Below are 17,262 nucleotides of genomic sequence, written 5' to 3'. Positions count from 1 at the left end.
TGTGTGTGTGTGCGCGCGCGCAGAATGAAAAGGGCCCCTCCCCATGCTATCGTCTGCCAGTTTAGGAAAGTCCTGTTCACACCGCCTGCCTGTCTCCGCCACACCCTGCGCTGGCCTCGGATTCCCAGGCCAGGCCCTCTCGGGGGCGGAGCGCTTCCCTGCCCCTCCCCCAGGGCGGAGCCTCCTCGCGTAGAGGTTCCACTAGAAAGCAGGGGCCCTGGACAACGGACGCAGCCACACAGCGAGGGCCAAGGCTGTTCGGTAATACTGTTTATTGTCCACTGACCGAGCGACTGCTCCAGAATGATACAAAGCATCAGAGACATGCGCAGTCTGCTTGTCGACGCTGAGCGTCTCGCACGGTTCCCAGCACAGGGAGGTCTCAGACTTGGTGTTCCAGCAAAAACACATCGCCCCAGATTTTTAAAAATCCAAACAAAACAAACAAAACCCACAAAGCTTTAAATTATGGCAGCAAGCCCTGGCATTTCTTATTACTTATAAAGCAAAGGTTTGAAAATAACTACAATGTAAACTTGATTGTAAATATCTCCAGTCGCTTGCGTAAAGACAACGGAGGGAGGGAAGAGAAGCGCACTCAGTGTCTAACGTAAATTCACAACGCCGCGTGCAGAGCCTTCTTCCACCACATGGACACCGCGGCTGTGCACGGCGATGGGGGTCCCACTGGCCTTGTCCCTCGGCCGCCCCTGGGCGCTTCCTCGCGGCTTTTTCCTGCTCAGCCTGGCTAACAGACCAATGTGTGTGGATTAAATTACAAAGGCCGTCTTTCAGAACCAGACCTCGAGGTCCTTTTCTCTGCGATACCTTGAACCAGAGAAGAGATGGGAGGCGGAAACAGCAACAATCACTCAAAAGAACTCAGGGCAAGAGCTGGAGGAACCGCCGCCCTAGGCTGGGGCCATGCCACACTTTCCACGCTGGGGCCCAGGCTGCCACCGGCAGGAACCGCGAAAGGAAAGTGCAAGTCTATCACCTACCGAGGGTAATAAAAGACACAGCACAAGTATGATTACAACTGATGTCAGAGACCAACCGAAGCATCGGAAACATCAGCAGAAACAGGAGTAAATGTTACATTTTGGATAACACCATACAGGAAGCCGACGGGAGGGGCGGCCGGAGCACTCCGAGGGCCGGTGTCCTGCTCACACTGCAGCCGCGCGGTCTGGCCCCAACCACACTTCACAGACTTCCTACCACTGCGCATGGCAGATGCCTGCGCCCTAGAACGTGGGCTGGTCCCTGGCTCTTCTCGTCTGCCCTGGGAAGGGAAGTCATCAGGGTCTACACTGACCAGGTCCCAGCTGGGCACAGGGCTGCATACCACTTGGGGGTCAGGGGTCTTGCAGGCGCCCCGGGGTCCCTGCAGAAGAGGGCAGGCTTGGAGGGCAGTGACTTTGGAAGCGGTTTGCGGGGGTACCCTCATAGGCCAGCAGGCCGGCCTCCGTTTAGTGGTGCCTGTGTGTGCACGCACATGTGTGTGTGTGCCTGATAGTCACCACACACTCCAAACAGCTGGGCCTTACAAGGAGGATTGAAAAGGAGATTCAAACTCTGTTCTTACTGAGCAGTCTCTGCCTATCTTAACCCCAACGTTGCCAGCAGCCGAAAATTGCTCTCGGGCAACAGAAAGGTCCCCAAGCTCCCTAGGAAAGAGGTTTCTTAACGGAGACATCTTGGTGTGGTGAGGGCCACCAGCAGAGGCCAGTGCACCTGCGGGGCGGGTCCGTGCGCCGTCTCAGAAGCCATCTTTAGCAAAATGAGACGGATGCCTCTTAAAGCCAACAACCGCGTCCTGGGGGCCCAGGAGGAAAGGAATTTCACCGAAGCCACCTGTGCCGAAATTCGTCCCTCCCTGGGTGGGACTTCACAGGACACTTAGCTAACTTCCCGCCTGGAAACCCAGGCCCAGGGACTGCCAGTCTGGGGGGGGGGGGCACAGCAGGACCCGGCTTTTGAAGTCCCCAGGGCACGCACAGAGGCCACACGCTCTGCCCTGCAAAGCCTGGTCTCAGCATCAATGCCAGGGCGAGGGAGCAGGAGCAGGAGTGACTTCGGGAGCTCAAGACTAAGCTGCAAGGGCAGCCACTTGTGCCCCAGAGCACCTGTCCCCCTAAGGGTTGGGGAATGTGTGTGTGGGCGGGGTGGGGGCTGCAATGACTCGGCTGCAGTGGGAGTGGTGACATCCCAGAGGGAGGTGCCCCCTGGATTCTGTGGATGAGCAAGAGTCACTGGGGCTCCCTGGGGAACAAGCTGCTCCTGGGGCACAGGAGTCGCAGGTGTGGAGTCCGGTCAGCCCAGGGGTGCCAGGGGCGGGGGACGGGCACCCTAGGGCCAGTGGTGTGGACACTGCAGGAAACGAGGGACATGCCCCTGTCAAGATGAAGGGGCCTGGTAGGCCTGCTACACAGTCTTGCAATGACCCTCGAGTTTCTGCAAAATGCACATCCCCAGGCTCTGCCCTGCCCAGGCCAGGGTATGGGGGTGCCCACGAAGTGCCGCCCGCCCCAGAGTTGGTGCAGTGCCAAGGCCGGGCCTGGGAGGAAGCCCTCGTCCTGGCCCTGCCCGCAGCCCGGGACCGAGACTGAGATGCTCGGAGCCCCGGCTGGCGCCACCGTGCAGGACGGGCCTGTCCCTCTGGGGCCACAGCGGAGTGTGCAGGGAACAGGGCGGGGCGGAGACGACACTGACTTAGACCCGCTGGGAGGACCGCTTTATTCATGCTATTTCCAGGAGGGGGTGTCAGAGCTGGACCAGTCTGCACTCTCGGAGGCTCTTCAGTCGGCCGCGCGGGGCGCCGTGGCGCGCCTACGGGTCCTCGATGTCCAGGAACTCCTGCTTGGGCGGCGCCGCCCCGCGGTACCACGCACAGGAGCCGTCGTTCCTCTTGATGCAGGCGAAGAACTTGGCCTGGTGCCCACTGATGCTCTTCTCCGTGACCCAGTCCATCCACAGGCACTCGTCCAGGGAGGAGATGTAGCAGGGGATCATGGGGCAGCGTGTGATCTGGGGAGAGGGGTGTGCAGCGGGGCTCAGTGGGGACCGGGGCCACGAGGGGGCACGCCCCGGACCCAGCAAAGCACCGGCACGGGCGGCCAAAGGCACTTTGTTGAGTGGATGACCACAGGAGGGCGGCAGGGGGAGCCGGGAGGGCACGGAGTGGAAACCAGGACACCCTGTGCGCCCCCGGCCACTGCAGGCGCTGCTCCACTGCGGGCCTTCTGGTCTACCTTCTCGGAGCACAGCAAGTGATGTGGCCCCGCCCACCCTCCCGGAGTGAGAGTAGGGATCAGCACAAAGGGCCCGAGTTTCCTGCAGAGAGCTGGCAGGGAAGGATAAGCTGCGTCCCGCTCCCTCCCAAGGCCACTTGGGCTGGGGCGGCGGGGTCAGGAAGCAGCATTTGGGCTGAGGAAGCTGGGTCTACAGGAGGAGGGAAGCTCCAAGCCCACGTGAAGAGCTTGTTTTTGATTTGGTGTTGGGCGCAGAGGCGTCTGCTCAGCATATGTCTGCTCAGCGTACGTGGGGCTGTAGGTCAGTATCCCGTCTCCAATGAGCGAAGGGCTGGGCTGGGGACGGGCGGAGGGCCACACCCTTAGTGCTGAGCACCACCGGCCTCGCCCAGGGCCTCCCAGACCCTCGCTCACGCGCTGCGGTGAGGCAGGGGGGCGCCCGGCACCCAGCAGCATGTCCTGGGATAGGCAGGGTGGGGACGCCAAGTCGGCTCACCTCCCATGTGTACACAAGGGCTGATGACACCCTTACCGGGCTGCTTCTAAGAGCTCTGTAAGACGGGGCCTGGGGTTCCTGGCGTTCTCGGCACACAGGCCCCACCTTCACAAGGACCCTTCACAGAGGACCCCTTCACAAGGAAGGGGCCAGGGCGCTGGCTAGAGGGTAACACATGGACTCTTACCCAGCACAGGCTTTACCCTGCACTGGCGTGGGAAGTGCGCACGGCCACAGTCTCCCCACAAAGTCCTTCCACAAGAGGGCTCCCCTTCCTAGAAGCCCTGGGCCCCTGCCCAGACGGGGCCCCTGCCCAGACGGGGCCCGGGGCTCTGCCCCCACCAGACAGCCCGGGCTGAGTTGGGCCCCTGTGTATTGAGTGGCCCCACAGAGCCGGGCACCGAACTCTGCAGCCCACCCAGAGGCAGCGGGGACGGGGTGAAGCCCAGAAGGAGGGCGGCTTACCTTGCACTCACAGCCCATCTGGTACCTGTGGTTCAGGCTCTTCTTCTGGGTGGTGCTCAGGGTGTCCCAGGGCACGATGAAGTCACAAAGGGTGACGTGCATCTTGCCATCCCCCTCGGCCTTTCCTGAGGAGAGACAGGGATTCCCGAGCTCAGGGTGGGTCCTGGCTACCTTCATGCTCCTGCTGGCCTGCTGCACCAGGTGCCGCTCGGGCATGGGAGGTTTGGTTCCAACGACACCGGGTGCTAGGGCCAGGTTGTGTCCCCCAGATTCGCAGGGTGGAGCCCTGGCCCCGGCAGCTCAGGAGGTGATGACAGTGTGTAGGGACAGGCCTTTAAAGAGGCAAATTTGTTAAAATAAAGTCACACAGACAGGACCAAATCCAGGCCTTAAGAGCCGACCAGGACACAGGCACACACAGAAGGATGACCCTGTGGGGACACGGGGAGAGAACAGCTGTCTACACACCAAGGAGAGAGGCCTCAGGGGAAACCAACCCTGCCAACACCCTGACCTTGACTTCCAGCCTCCAGGACTGCGAGGGAACAACGTCTGTGTGTAAGCTGCCCGGGCTATAGTATTTATCGCAGCAGCCCGAGCTGACGAAGATGCCACGGATTCCTTATTCTGCGTGTGGAAGAAGGCGGGCTCCCTGCAGGACACTTAGAAGAGGCGCGAGAACTGAAGAGCAGACACCGCCCACTCCCTTACGTAGCTGAGGTGGTGATACATTTCCCTCCCACCTTCTCTCCCACCCACGTACTGATGTGAAAGGTCACGTCACGGGTGGGCAGGGTGTACTGTCTCCTGTTTTATCGTTCAGCAACTCTTTGTTCACAAGCTTTTCCTCCACTGGATGTGGGACTTGGAGTTCCGGGGTTTCCCGTGACTGCTCGCAGAGGCCCGTGCAGGCGGAAGCACGGTGGCCTGACCCCCTGCGCTGGGCAGAGGGCGGGAAGCTCTCTCTCTCTCACACTCGTGCTCTGTTTTCACGGGTCCTTAGTTTTGAGAACTCTGTCTCTCCTTGAATCCATTCGGACTCTGTATGACATGTCAGGAGAGGAAATGGACCGAGAAGCAGGACGACTCCTACAGCAGTGATTCTGCGCCCTAACAACTGAAAAAGAGAAGCATTCGGTGGCCTTCACACTTCCAAATTAGATATTTGACTTTTCCCCCTAGACCTGTAGCCATTTCCTGTGAGTTCAGGGCATCTGTGGAAGGCGCACCACCGGGCAGATGGCAGTAACTCACCCTCCGCCCTGGTCCCCTCCGGTACTTCCTACCTGCAGTGCGCTGCGCACCGCCCCACCCCCGCCGCCGGCTCTGCTTCCCTAACTCCCAGAGTCACGGCTACGGTCTCCTGGGCCGGCCTCAGTGCCCACAGCCCGTGGGCCCTTGTCCTTCTCACACATCTTGCCCCCTCGCCACATCCTAAGTACAGGCTCCCGGCTGTGTCTTAGTCCTTTGCTAGCCACAGCTCCTCGCACATAGTAATTGCTCCATAAAAGTTCCCTGACAGCGACTGTGGCATCTGGTCCGACAATTTGCTTCATTATCTCCGTTCTCCATTTTGAGCTTTTCACCACCAATTCAAGCTTCGGCAGACAGGAGGCAAAGGCAGGGCGAGGACGTGGAGCACAAACCGCATCCTTTCAACCGTCTGCTCGCGGGGCTAACGTGACCTCTGGAGGTCGTGTGCAGGTGCGGGGGCGTCTCAGAGCGTGAAAAGGAGACCCCTCACGGGACAGGGAACTAACACCTGCCTGGGCGTGCGGGACGAGGGTATCTGTTACAGCGTTCTACTCATGCCTGCCTTGGAGGAAAGCGAAGTCGTTCTTGGATACAGACAGGGATTAACTAAAATTTGTAACTGAGGATGGCATGTTTATTTTTCCTTTTGGAGGAGAGGGCCATAGAAGAAAATTACAGGGCTGACTTTCTAAGAACGCCCCAACAGGAGTGCCCGACTCACCACGGGAAGGTGACTCATCGCCCTCGAGCCGGTGGGCTGCCTCGAGCCGCCGGGTCACTCCCAGCCCCGTGATTTCTGGTTAGCCTGTCCTGACTCTGGGAGAAAAACATGTAGAACCTGTGCTTTAGAAAGTCCACACAGGGTTCGACCCAGGGCCGTTACCAAGCCCAGAAAAGAAGTTAGATCGGAAAGGTTCCTTCAGACTGGGTGAGTCAGCCGCGTCAGCCGCGCCTCGGGACCAGTGTGTCCATGAACTGAGATGCGTGCATGTCGGTTGCTGGCTTCCAATATCACACGTGAAGTTGGCCGAGGGGACAAGTCCAGTTATCGAGTGAATGCGTCTTCCGGCGTCTTGAATCTGACGGCACACGTAGCTACAGCTTGGCGGTTCGGTCACCCAAAATGTGGGTGTCACACTTATAGGAATAATGAATTGTCTTCTCATTCAGACTGGGGACAATAGGTTCGTGTGTGGGGACAGCACAGGACACAGACATGTGACAGAGACAAGTGGAAATTCTTAGGCTTTCTGTACTTGGTTCTCACGGCTTCTTTTGGACACAGAAACCCCACTTTCAGACGGAGGACTGAGCAAAACAGATCCTCCTACTGTGTCCCCCAAAAGAAAGAAAACAAAGGGACCCCCAGCCAAGGGGTCACCACCAAGTGGCGACACCACTTCTGCCCTCGGCACTTGTCCCGGACCCACACTTTCCGGGCGGGCCTGCGGGTTCCTCACGGGCTCTGAGGTGTGTGGGACAAGGACAGACTGAGCCACCCACTTAGTGCGAACACAGCAACAGGGCATGCTGGGACCACCTCCCGAGCCCCTGGGCGAGAGGCCTCTGGGCGAGAGGCCTCTGGGCGAGAGGCGGGCCTGACGGACCAGAGAGGGCCCTGAATACGGACATAACTGCCTCTGTAGGGGAGGTGCGGGGCCTCGGCCTGGGCCTGGCCCCTGAGTGGGCGCTGGCAGCTGCCTGGCCCTGCGGCCTTCGACCCGGAGCCTCGAAGGTTCTCGTTAGAAGCTGGCTCTCAGTCCTGCCTACACCCCGAACTTTTCCGGAAAGCTTTAAAGACGCTGCCACCGGGGCCCCACTCCTGAGATGCTGCTGGAATTTGGGTGCGGTAGGGCCCGCGCATCAGGAGCTTTGCTGGGTGGTTCGGGCGGAGGGCCCCGGCCAGGTGTGGGGCCGTGAGACTGTGACAACCCGGACAGAATGAACGAGGTAGCAGAGGGGGGGACCCCGCAGCCAGGCTGACCGGAGGCTACCTTCTGGCGGCACCATGCCTGGCCGTGAGACCCAGGCCGCGGTGTGCAGAGGAATGCCCGCTGGCTGGCGTCGCGGGGAGGGAAACCTGGAATCCACGGTGTGGACACTCCCGCCCAAGCCGGTTTTAAGCTGCCAGCGCGACGTCCACTGAAATTTAACAGTCAGTGTGTGGAAGTGGGCTCGGCGCCCACTCTGTGTCTGGGGTGTGTGGCCGCACCGCCCTGCCCCTCAGCCTTCCCACCTGGAGATGGGGGGTCACAGCGGCGCCCTCCTCACCGAGGGGTGCTGAGGGTTAAACAGACTCAGCAGAAAAGGCACCCGGACGGCATCAATGCCAGGAAAGGGGCACTCTGATCTCGAGTCACGGCGGGTGGTGAAGCCTGTCGCAGATGCCAGACCTGCAGCCCCTGGTGACAGATGGGACCCCAGCCCTTCCTCCTTCAGGGCTTCCGCAGAGCTGCAATTTGGCCAGGCAGCCCCTAGAGGGCGGTGTGGGGGGCTGTCGTTTCACAGGGGCCGGTCCTCACTGACCAGCACAGAGGACAAGGAGAAGCCGAGCCCTGGATTTGCTGCGGCAACAAGTTCCTAGCCCCGTGGAAGTTCTGTCTCCTTCCTCTTCTCTGCAGATCGTAGTTTTCTCCTCATAAGAGTAATAGGTGCGGTAATTTGCAAAACTGAGCCAACACAGGAAGAGAAAAGAGGAGACATAAGTGGTGATAAGACGCAGGCTGAGTTCCGCCCACACTGTTTCAGGCACGTGCTGAGCGTCCCTGCCGACCCCTGGCGGGTCGCCGCACCTGCACCGGCGCGCTGGCAACCCCCTGCCTTTGCCCCTCCCGTGTTCCTGCGGTGGCGCAGTCAGGGGTCAGGGCTCTGCCTCCCGACGAAGTCCTTCTCTCCGCCGGGCGTCACTCTCCTTACAGAAATAGTCGTCGCTGAGACCGGAAGACGGAGCGGAAAGGCAGCTGCTCCGGAACGCAGTCTGGCAGTCCCCCGAGCGATTAGACACAGTCGCCATATGTCTCGCAGTTCCACTCCCGGGCATCTGCCCAGGGGGGTGGAAACGCACACGTCCACACAAAGGCTTGTGCGGGAGTGTCCACGGCGACACCGTTCGCACTCGAGGGGAGGTGGAAGCCGCCCCACGTCCACGAAACGCCCGATGGGGAGACACGGTGCAGCGCGCCCACTCAACGGTGGGATGTTCTCTGGCTAGAAAAAGGCATGACGTTCTGACACCCGACACAACGCACAGGGACTTTAAACACAGAGCAGCGACCGAAGCTGGACACAGAGGGCCACGTGCCAAACCACGTGACCCCGCAGTGTGAAGGTCTGGAACAGGGGCTTCGCAGGGTCAGGGCGCCGGTGGGTGGTTGCTGAGAGCCGGGGTGGGGGTGGGGAGGAGGCTGGGCACAACAGCGAAGGGCACAACGTTTCCTGACTGGTGACAGGCACACACCCCTGGGTCAAGGCCAAAAAGCACTGAGTCACACATCGCCAATGGGCAGACTGCACAATGTGTGAATTTTATCTCGGGAAAACTGTTATCGAGCAGCTGTCGGAAAGCGTAGGATGTTCAGAGGTGCCCATAAAAGAAGGGTAAAAACCTCCCATCACCCCAGAGGGGAGGAGCCAGAGCCCCGATGTAGCAGCAAAGCCACCACGGAGGCAGGTGCGGGCGTGAGCACCTGGGGGAGGGCAGGAGGGATGACCCGAGGCCGCATCCCAGAAGTCTCCCTCTCGCAGGCACCGGCAGGCACTCGGCCAAGGTCAGCCCCTCCTCCTGACACTACATCAGAGTCCTTGCACCTGCAGGGGTCTGTCCCTCTTTGCCCGTGACAGGCACTCACTGAAGCTCCATTGCCGAAACACAAAACTTGTCCTGTCTTCCCTAACCTCTTCCCCTGTGCCTGCCCTGCCGTGCGGCCGAGGGTAGGCACTAAGGGCACCCGCTGAATATGCGCCGAATCTCAAATACTCTCAGTGCAGCAAGGCGGGGAAAGGCACGGACACCCTACACAGAAGGAAACCGAGTCGTGGAGATTTGGATTTGGAGTTCGTTTACACGGTTGAACTTATACTGTGGAGCAGAACACGGTGCCTGTCTCTTCCTTGTGCTTGAGGCTGGATCCGACCCCACTCTCCCCGGGAGGGGCCAGGAGTGGTCCTCGCTGACCAACACAGCGCCAGCCAGGCCGGGGCCACCAGCCACACAAGGCTGTTCGCAGGACACTTAAACCAATGGACACGAAGTCACATCAGAGCCCAGGTCTTCACAAGGCAGCACACAGCACTTGCGCCCGCCCTGGGAGCTCTGTTGGGCCAGCAGGTCCCGAGTCCGGGCGGCTCTGCCCCCAGGGGACATTTGGTGACGTCTGGAGACCCCACAACTTGGGGGGAGACGATATGGCAGTTAGCAGGTGGAGGCCCAGGACGCAGGTCAGGGTCCTGCGCTGCACAGACAGCCCACGAGAGGAAGGTCCACAGACTGAGGTGAGCCCCCCGCCATTCCCGGGGCACAGCCTGGGGCAGGCAGCAGGGGCAGGAGAAAGAAGCGAAGGGAAATGCTTCCGTTTAAGAATCTGGTATAAACGAAGCAGGTGTGACAGTGACCCAGGGGGTCCACCGGACAGTGGAACATGCTTCTGCCCTACAGAGGCAGGAATCCCGGCCCCCGCTGAAGCGCAGAGGGACCCGGAGTGACGCTGGCCAGATTCCAGAGGACAAACCCTGCGGATCCCACTTAGAAGCGTCAGATTCACAGAGACAGAAAGTAGGCGGTGGGTGCCGGGGGTTGGGGGAGGGGCAGGGAGTGGTGTTTCGTGGGGACAGAGCTTCCGTTCGGAAGTTAAAGTTCTGGAGGTGGCATTGGTGGTGGTCGCACAACAGTGTTGATGCGCCTGATGCCACTGAACTGTGCGCTCAAAAACGGTGAGCCCTGGCTGGTGTAGCTCAGTGGATTGAGCGCGGGCCTGCGAACCACACGATCGCGGTTCGATTCCCAGTCAGGGCACATGCCTGGGTTGCAGGGCAGTTCCCAGCAGGGGACACAGATAAAGATAAATAAATAAAATCTTTTAAAAAAAACGCAACCTAGAATGGACCATTAACCGTGTATTTTACCACAATAGAAACAGAGATGCGAACACAGGAGCTGGGAAGGGGCGTGCGTGCTGACACACAAGGAAACCCTCGTCTGCAGCTCTCAGACACGGCCGCAGCTCTCCCTCCCGCCTCCTGCCTGCCGGGGTCTGCCCAGCACCCCCGCAGCCTCCCTTTCAAGAACCAAAGGCCAATCCTGCAGCGTGCCCCCCACCGAGCTCAGATCCCCTGCCAGTCACTGTTTCTTCCCACCAAGCCCCCCTACCCACCCCCCCCGCCCCGCTGCAGCAGCAAGGCAATGCCCCCGGAAGGAGGGCAGGTGAAGGTGCACCAGGAATTCTGGGAAAAGGCAGGGGTGCGGAGGCTCCCCACTGGCCGCTCCCCCCCCTCCGCACCTCCTTGTCCGCACCCACGCACGCACGCACGCACGCACCTGCAATGAGGTACTCCTTCTTCCCTCCGACGTCCAGTGAGACCCCGCAGATGGCGGAGGAGGGGGCCGTGTAGATAAACTCGATGTCCTTGTCGGGTCCCTTGAACATCTGGAGGACAAGGAAGAGGAAAGGTAAGCGGAGGGCCTGTGCAGCCAGCGGGGTCCGTTCTGCCCAGGACTGGCCGGGGGTCCCACCTGCACTGAGACAGGGGCAGGAGACCCACATGCCAACCGCACGGCAACGCTCAGCAGCTGCTCAGCAGCGCTTAGTGTGGCGCTGTCCGCAGGCTGGGGAGACACCGCCGCCCAGAGGGACCCCTCTTGGACACCACTGTACTCTCCATGCTACCAACCAGGTCATTTCAGAACCTCTGCGAGGGGCCGTGTGTCTCTGGTGACTGTGCCCATCACAGAGGACCGCTGCCTTCGAACCCCACCCCATGAGAGCACGGGCCCAGAGGGGCATCACAGAACGTTCTGCAGACACCCCTACTGTCTGCTCCAAGGATGGCTGGACTGTGTCCAGGAACCCAGTGGCAGCCCAGGACGGGGGTGGGGGAACACTGCCTCGTGGTGTCGGCCTTTGGGGACCCAGCCCCACCCCCCGCCCTCCCACAGCTCGGCCTGCCCAGGGGCAGCCCAGCGACCGGCCCCCTTACCTTGATCTGCTTGATCTCGTACTCGATCCTCTTGATGGGGTTGCCGTAGATGTCATTGCCCGAACCCACCTCCTTCTCACCGACCACCTTGGCCCTGATCACTGCAACGCAGAGAGACGCAGAGGTGAGCTGAGCCTCCAAGCCTCCGTCCTGGCTCCAAGAACAGGGGACGGGCAGGAGGCGAGGGGCACAAGGACTGAGGCCCCAGCAGAGTCCTGGACGCTGCACTGGAGCCGAGCGGGCAGGCCAAGCAGTAGCACCGAGACACCTCCCGGCTCCTGGGCGGTTCAGCACAGGGCCCAGCAGACCCCTAGGCCCGCTGCCGGTTTTGGGGTGGACACTGACTGGAACAAAGCCCGCTGTGGCCCCTGGGGCTGAGTGCCTTGGGGCCTTCCCATGCTCTCCCAGGTGCCCGCCTTGGTGGCTGGGGGAGAGGGGAGCAAACAGACCAGCCTGGGGCCCGGTCATGAGTTCGGATGCCGAGACTCTCCCGTCTGCCACCCATCTGCCACCCACTGGAGAAGGCCTTTCCAGGACGAACTAGAGGGCTAGGGGCCCACCTCCCAGGGGCCCCGTCCCATGTAGGTCTGGGGGCTTGAATCTAAAAGCTCTCCCCTGGTCCACTGCCTTCCTCATCTGTCCTAAATGGGTCCGAGAAAAATGCCCTTCGGACGGGTCTTTGGAATAACATTCTGTCTCGAGCAATGGAAGGGGCAGAGCATTTTAACCGAAAGGGTGCTGACTGGGTGTGGGAGCAGTCACCTGGCCCAAGGGACACCGTCCAGGAAGGAGGCCAGGAGGAAGGACGATCCTGGGCCAGGACGCAGGACGATGGGCAGGGGAAGAGGCCAGACCACCCCCCCAGCCCCTCACAGGGCCGGGCCCCTCGCTCCACCTGGTCGCCTGAAGGCAGCCCATGCCACGGTTCGCACCGCCTGGGCACAGCCGCCCCCTTCCCCTCAGAGGCTCGCCAGCTGGTGCCACAGCTGTTTTAATGGCTTTAAAAGCTCTGCCTTGCAAACTGCACCTGTGCAATCTGGGGAAGTGTCCCCCTGGTGTGGATGTGAGGGAAATTAGAAATAAGGAGCAGACAGCTCCCCGCTGAAGGGAGCTACCTCCATCCCTCCTGCCGCCCCAAGCAGGCAGCTCGGGTCTCAGGAGCCACTGGCCACGGTGGCCTGTCCCCACAGAGCAGGGAGGCCCAGGCACCTGGGTCTGTCCTCTGTGCCCACCGCCCTGGACCCCAGAGGGGCCCTTTGAACCTCGGCCTGGCACCAGAGCCCCCCACCAGGGCCCCAGCACGCCCGCCCAGGCCAAAGCCAGTCGTTTCCTCTGTTGGAGCTGAGTCATGACCGGTCCAGGCCACAGGTTCCTGTTTCCCAGACCAAGCCAGGCCCCTACCTGCAAAGTCACATCTAGGAAGCGCCACCCGGTGGGCCACCCCCGAACAGTGGGCTCTGCTCTTGGTCGCAGGTCACCCCGTTTCCCACGCCCGCTCCCACCCCCAACGCCAGGCATCTTTTCATAGTCCCATCCCTTCCGGCTCAGCCACGTCGGCTGCTTGCTGCTCTGTCTGAACTAGGAGATGCTCTGCAACCTGGTGCCAACCACGGCTATGCCAGCTGCCCCGGTGGCCCCCACTCTGCAGTTCCACCGGTCGGCAACGTTCCCCCAAGCCTGGGCCTACCCCGGGCTGTCCCCACCTCTGGACACAAAGCTCCCTCCTATGTGCCTCCCTTTCCACACTGCCGGGAGAACATCTCATTCTTCAAAACCTGGCTAGAATCACCCTTCCCCGTCCCTCCCCACCCGGGAAACGCCGCCCTGTGGCAGGCCCTGCACTGCTCGGCCTCCCCGCAGAGCGCACGTGTCCACCTGCCTGCTCAGGGGCCTGGTGCCCCCAACAGGCCCGGGTCAGCTCCTGTCCAGACGGGAGGAAACGTGTGCTGGACCTGCGGCAGGTGGGTCAGTGGCCGGGGGAGGGTTGTCCAGGGTCCTTCTCACCACCTGCCTAACCTGCACCTGGTGGCCGCCACACCGCACCCACAAGGGTTTCTGCCGATCCGTCATTGTAGCAGAGTCACCACCTTCAGTTTTCTGTGGCATCGTCACCAGCTCATGATGCGAACGAACGGGGGGGTGGCTGGGGGCAGCCAGAGGAGACAACGTGCTGGAAGGGACAAAGCCGCCGGCCGAGCAGGGCACACCCGGCTCTGCACCCTCGTCAGGACTCTCGGGACCTGCTCTCCAGAGGCCCGCTGCCCGGCAGTCGCCTGAGACACAGCGGGGGTGCGACAGGAGCCACCTCGCGGTGGCCGGAAGAGCGGCAGCAGGGAGGCTCTGGGGCACTGGCTGCGCTTTGGCCTGTGCGTTTGTTCTTCTCCCGCAGCGGCCCCTGGCGCACCCAGGCGGTCCGAGGATCGCCGGAAAGGGGCCCCACACACCGCGTGGGCTCAGAGAAGGCCACCGTCCTTGCTGAGATGAAGCCCTGCGTCTGAAACGCTGACACGACCCCCGGTGCCTGCCTCTGTGGGGCGGGGTGAGGACGGGGTTCATGGTGTGTGTGACACGCAGGTGACGTGCAGCCATGTCTAGTTCAGGCCGACAAAACGGAACAGACTGTGGAGGGGACCGAGGAGACCTCTCCCTCCCCAAGTGACAGCTGGGTCCCACTCGCCTCATTCCAGTCGGCTCATACCCAAGTCTGGGTTCCTCACAGCTCCGGGACAGAGCGCTTACTTTGGGGGCTACAGACCACGCCCCTGCTTTCTGCAAACTGTCAGCCCAGGAGAGGATGTGGGTCAGCAGGACCCCAGCTCAGCTGGTCCGAGCGGAACAAGAATTCAGATTCTCCGGGGTCTCCCTGAACCCTGCGTAGGAACCTCCTCCCCACTTTGTAAAATGAGAGCTAACGGGAGTCGAGTTAGACAGAGAAGGGCCAGTTCTAGGGAAACCACCCCGAATGCATCAACACCTTCCAGCCACAAAGGAGAGGGCTGGCCACACGTCCTGATGGTGCCAGGAATCGGCCATCTGGGGTCAGCACTCTGGGTGGGGAGCGCACATGCAAAGCTTTGGAAACGGACTCATCCCAGCCTGAGGATCCCGCGGGCAATGGGAGGAGGTTGATGAAGGAGTGAGGGAAGGCAGGGGTGGCGTCACGCTGGCCCCCAGCCAGCTCTGACCCTTGCCTCCCAGATGGTCTTCTACACAGAACTCAGAGCTCGGGTGAGGCTGCCTCTCAAGGGCACACCGGACAAGCACAGGCCCCGCACGTGGTCCCGAGGCTGCAAGAGGGGAGGTGTGGGTGGTTCTGCAGTCACAGACCCCGGGAGCACCCAAGTCGGGCAGGACGACCGGTGATGGACAGAACATGAGCAGTGCTGTTTCCAGCTGCCAGCAGTGGGTGGGAAGGGAGACAAGGAGAGCCCTCCAGTAACACTCGGCGTGTCCTGCACCCAAGGTGCCCGGCGTCCCCGGGAGCTCCAGGGTGGAGTCCTCACGGGGTCTCAGGATGCTTATAGAACGGGGCTGGGAAAAGCACAGGGACGCGAAGAACCTTCTGGGAAGAAGTCAGAATCCAAGTCAGATCCAGACACATGTCCACTGAACACCAACTGTGCGTTGGGTCTGGTGTTGGGGCCCGGGGTGGTGGATGGGCTCCTGTCCTGCCCCCCACCCCTGCCCCAGAAGCGGCTGCTCTGCCCCACCAGCCCCCACCACCCCACTGCAGGAGCAGTGAGTCTGTACAGGTTTGGGTTCTGCTTTGCTCCCTGGAACGATGGCCTCTCCCTGGGCTGCTCACATTTTGTTTTTCCTTCCTTCCCTTCTGCTGCTCACACAACATCTGGGTTTGAGATCAAGGGTAAGCCACTGGCTGATGCACTCGCCGCCAGACGTCCGCTACTGGAACGCACAACCACCCCCTCCACTCAAAGCACACGCAACCACAGCCCCGCCCCCACCCTGGGCCGAGGACACCACATGAAGTCACTTCCCCCAACTAGGAGCCTGCAAAAACAATCCCCCATGCAGCAGCCAGATCGGGGATGGAAAAGAACAGGGCGGGTGGAAAGTGGAGACCACGGACGGCGGTCCAAGGAACCCAGGCTCCGTTTAGACTGCGGGAGGCAATGACCGCCCCGGGAAAACCCAGCGGGGGTCCAGACGGCCCGCTGCTGTCCTGAGGGGTGGAGACTGTGAGGGCCCTTGCTGGAAACCTCAGGTGTCCCCAGCACATGATGTGGCCTGGGCCAGCTCAGGCCGAGATTCATGTCTCCCTGCCCGCCTGACACCCACCCACATGGCTGAGCCCTGCCCTGTCTGGGGTCGTTCCAGGGGAGCCGCAGAGACGAAACACAGGCTGTGCGGCTCGCTTCAGTGTCTTTATTGTCCCACCACAGGCCCAGCTGCTCTGGGGGGACCCCACGTGACATTCACAGGAGTGGGCCCGAGGGACTTTCCTGGCAGGCACGTGCTCCCAACCCCCAGGCCAGGTGAACCTGTGAGTGTGGATGGGTGACTCCCAGTCACGCCCTGCCCCCAGGCCCGCAGCACGCCTGGCTCCCAGCCCCCACGGCCTGCAGAACCAGGGCTGCTGGTGGAGGAAACAGTCACGTTCACCCAGACCACGTGCGAGAGCCCCGGGATTCGGAAAACACCCGTCTCACGGAAGGCCTCGGATCATCTGAGCCCGGCGGGCTCGCTGACTCAGCCCGGGGGGGCTGGCCCAGCGCCCCAGTGTCAGCGCCGGCACCATCCCCGCCCAGCCCACCTCCTGTGGCCTCCAGTTCGGACCCAGGAGGCGCAGGTGGGCAGGGACAGGGTGCTTTTGAGTCTTGGTCTCAGTCCTTTGGAAAATTCCCACAGGTCACAGCAGGGAGGGGGACAAAGGCACCTGTGATGGCCGGCACATTTGCCAAAGCCCCTGCTGGCCCTTGTCTGAGTGGGGGGCTGTCCTGACGCCGCGACTGGAACAATGGGCGGCCGGGAGCGCTGGGGGCCTCAGTTCGAGAGCAGGGGCAGCTATGTGCGGTCACAGGGTTCACCGGCCGTGGAGAAGGACCGCATGCTTCTTAGCTGCAATGGTGCAGACATGCTTTGCCCATCCTGAGGTCCATTCTGTGACTCCAGGCAGATGACTCAACAACCAGTCCAGAGAGCTTCTGAAAGCAGTGACTTTCTCCCGCAGGAGACCCAGCATGGGGGGGGACCCCGGGCTCCCTGGGGGTGCCCAGCTCTGCTGGGGTCCACACTGCTGTCTGCACCCCAGAGCAGGGGAGCATGGCCATTCCTGCCCTATGACCGGAGAGCCACCGGAGTCCCCAACAGCCTGCAACCAGCTCCCACGGGTGATGCTGGGGAGGGGGGCCCCCACCCCTGGATTACTGAGGGTCTCTGCTCACAGGTCACTAAATCACCTCTGGGGCTCTGGGGGCTCAGCAAAGCCGGCTTCTCCCCTTCCCAATGGGACTGAGCCTGCCCTGTGAGCCAGTGGGCTGACCTCACTGTCTGGAAGGGCTGGCAGCCTGGAAAGGTGCGCATGGTGCACACGGACCTGCCCTGATCCCGGGTCCGAGGCCGTGCCCCTGAACTGCACGA

The 17,262-nt window shown here is 61.6% G+C and overlaps 1 protein-coding gene across 1 annotated transcript in view; it reads right to left on the bottom strand.

The window, feature by feature from the left end:
* Positions 1 to 257: 257 nt before the first annotated feature.
* TIMP2 (TIMP metallopeptidase inhibitor 2) overlaps positions 258 to 17,262 on the bottom strand; it is a 39,384-nt gene continuing 22,379 nt past the window's right edge. Inside the window, exons 2-5 of the mRNA XM_037064299.1 lie at positions 11,662 to 11,762; positions 11,003 to 11,111; positions 4,216 to 4,340; positions 258 to 3,030 (exon numbers count right to left, since the gene is read on the bottom strand). Coding sequence (XP_036920194.1) covers positions 2,833 to 3,030; positions 4,216 to 4,340; positions 11,003 to 11,111; positions 11,662 to 11,762 — 533 coding nt within the window. The 3' untranslated portion in view covers positions 258 to 2,832. The remainder of the gene's footprint in view (positions 3,031 to 4,215; positions 4,341 to 11,002; positions 11,112 to 11,661; positions 11,763 to 17,262) is intronic.

The sequence above is a fragment of the Sturnira hondurensis genome, unplaced genomic scaffold, assembly GCF_014824575.4.
Source record: "Sturnira hondurensis isolate 20B ecotype Veracruz unplaced genomic scaffold, ASM1482457v3 Scaffold0001221, whole genome shotgun sequence".
Classification (NCBI taxonomy): Eukaryota; Metazoa; Chordata; class Mammalia; order Chiroptera; family Phyllostomidae; genus Sturnira; species Sturnira hondurensis.
This window is presented reverse-complemented; position numbering and strand designations above follow the sequence as displayed.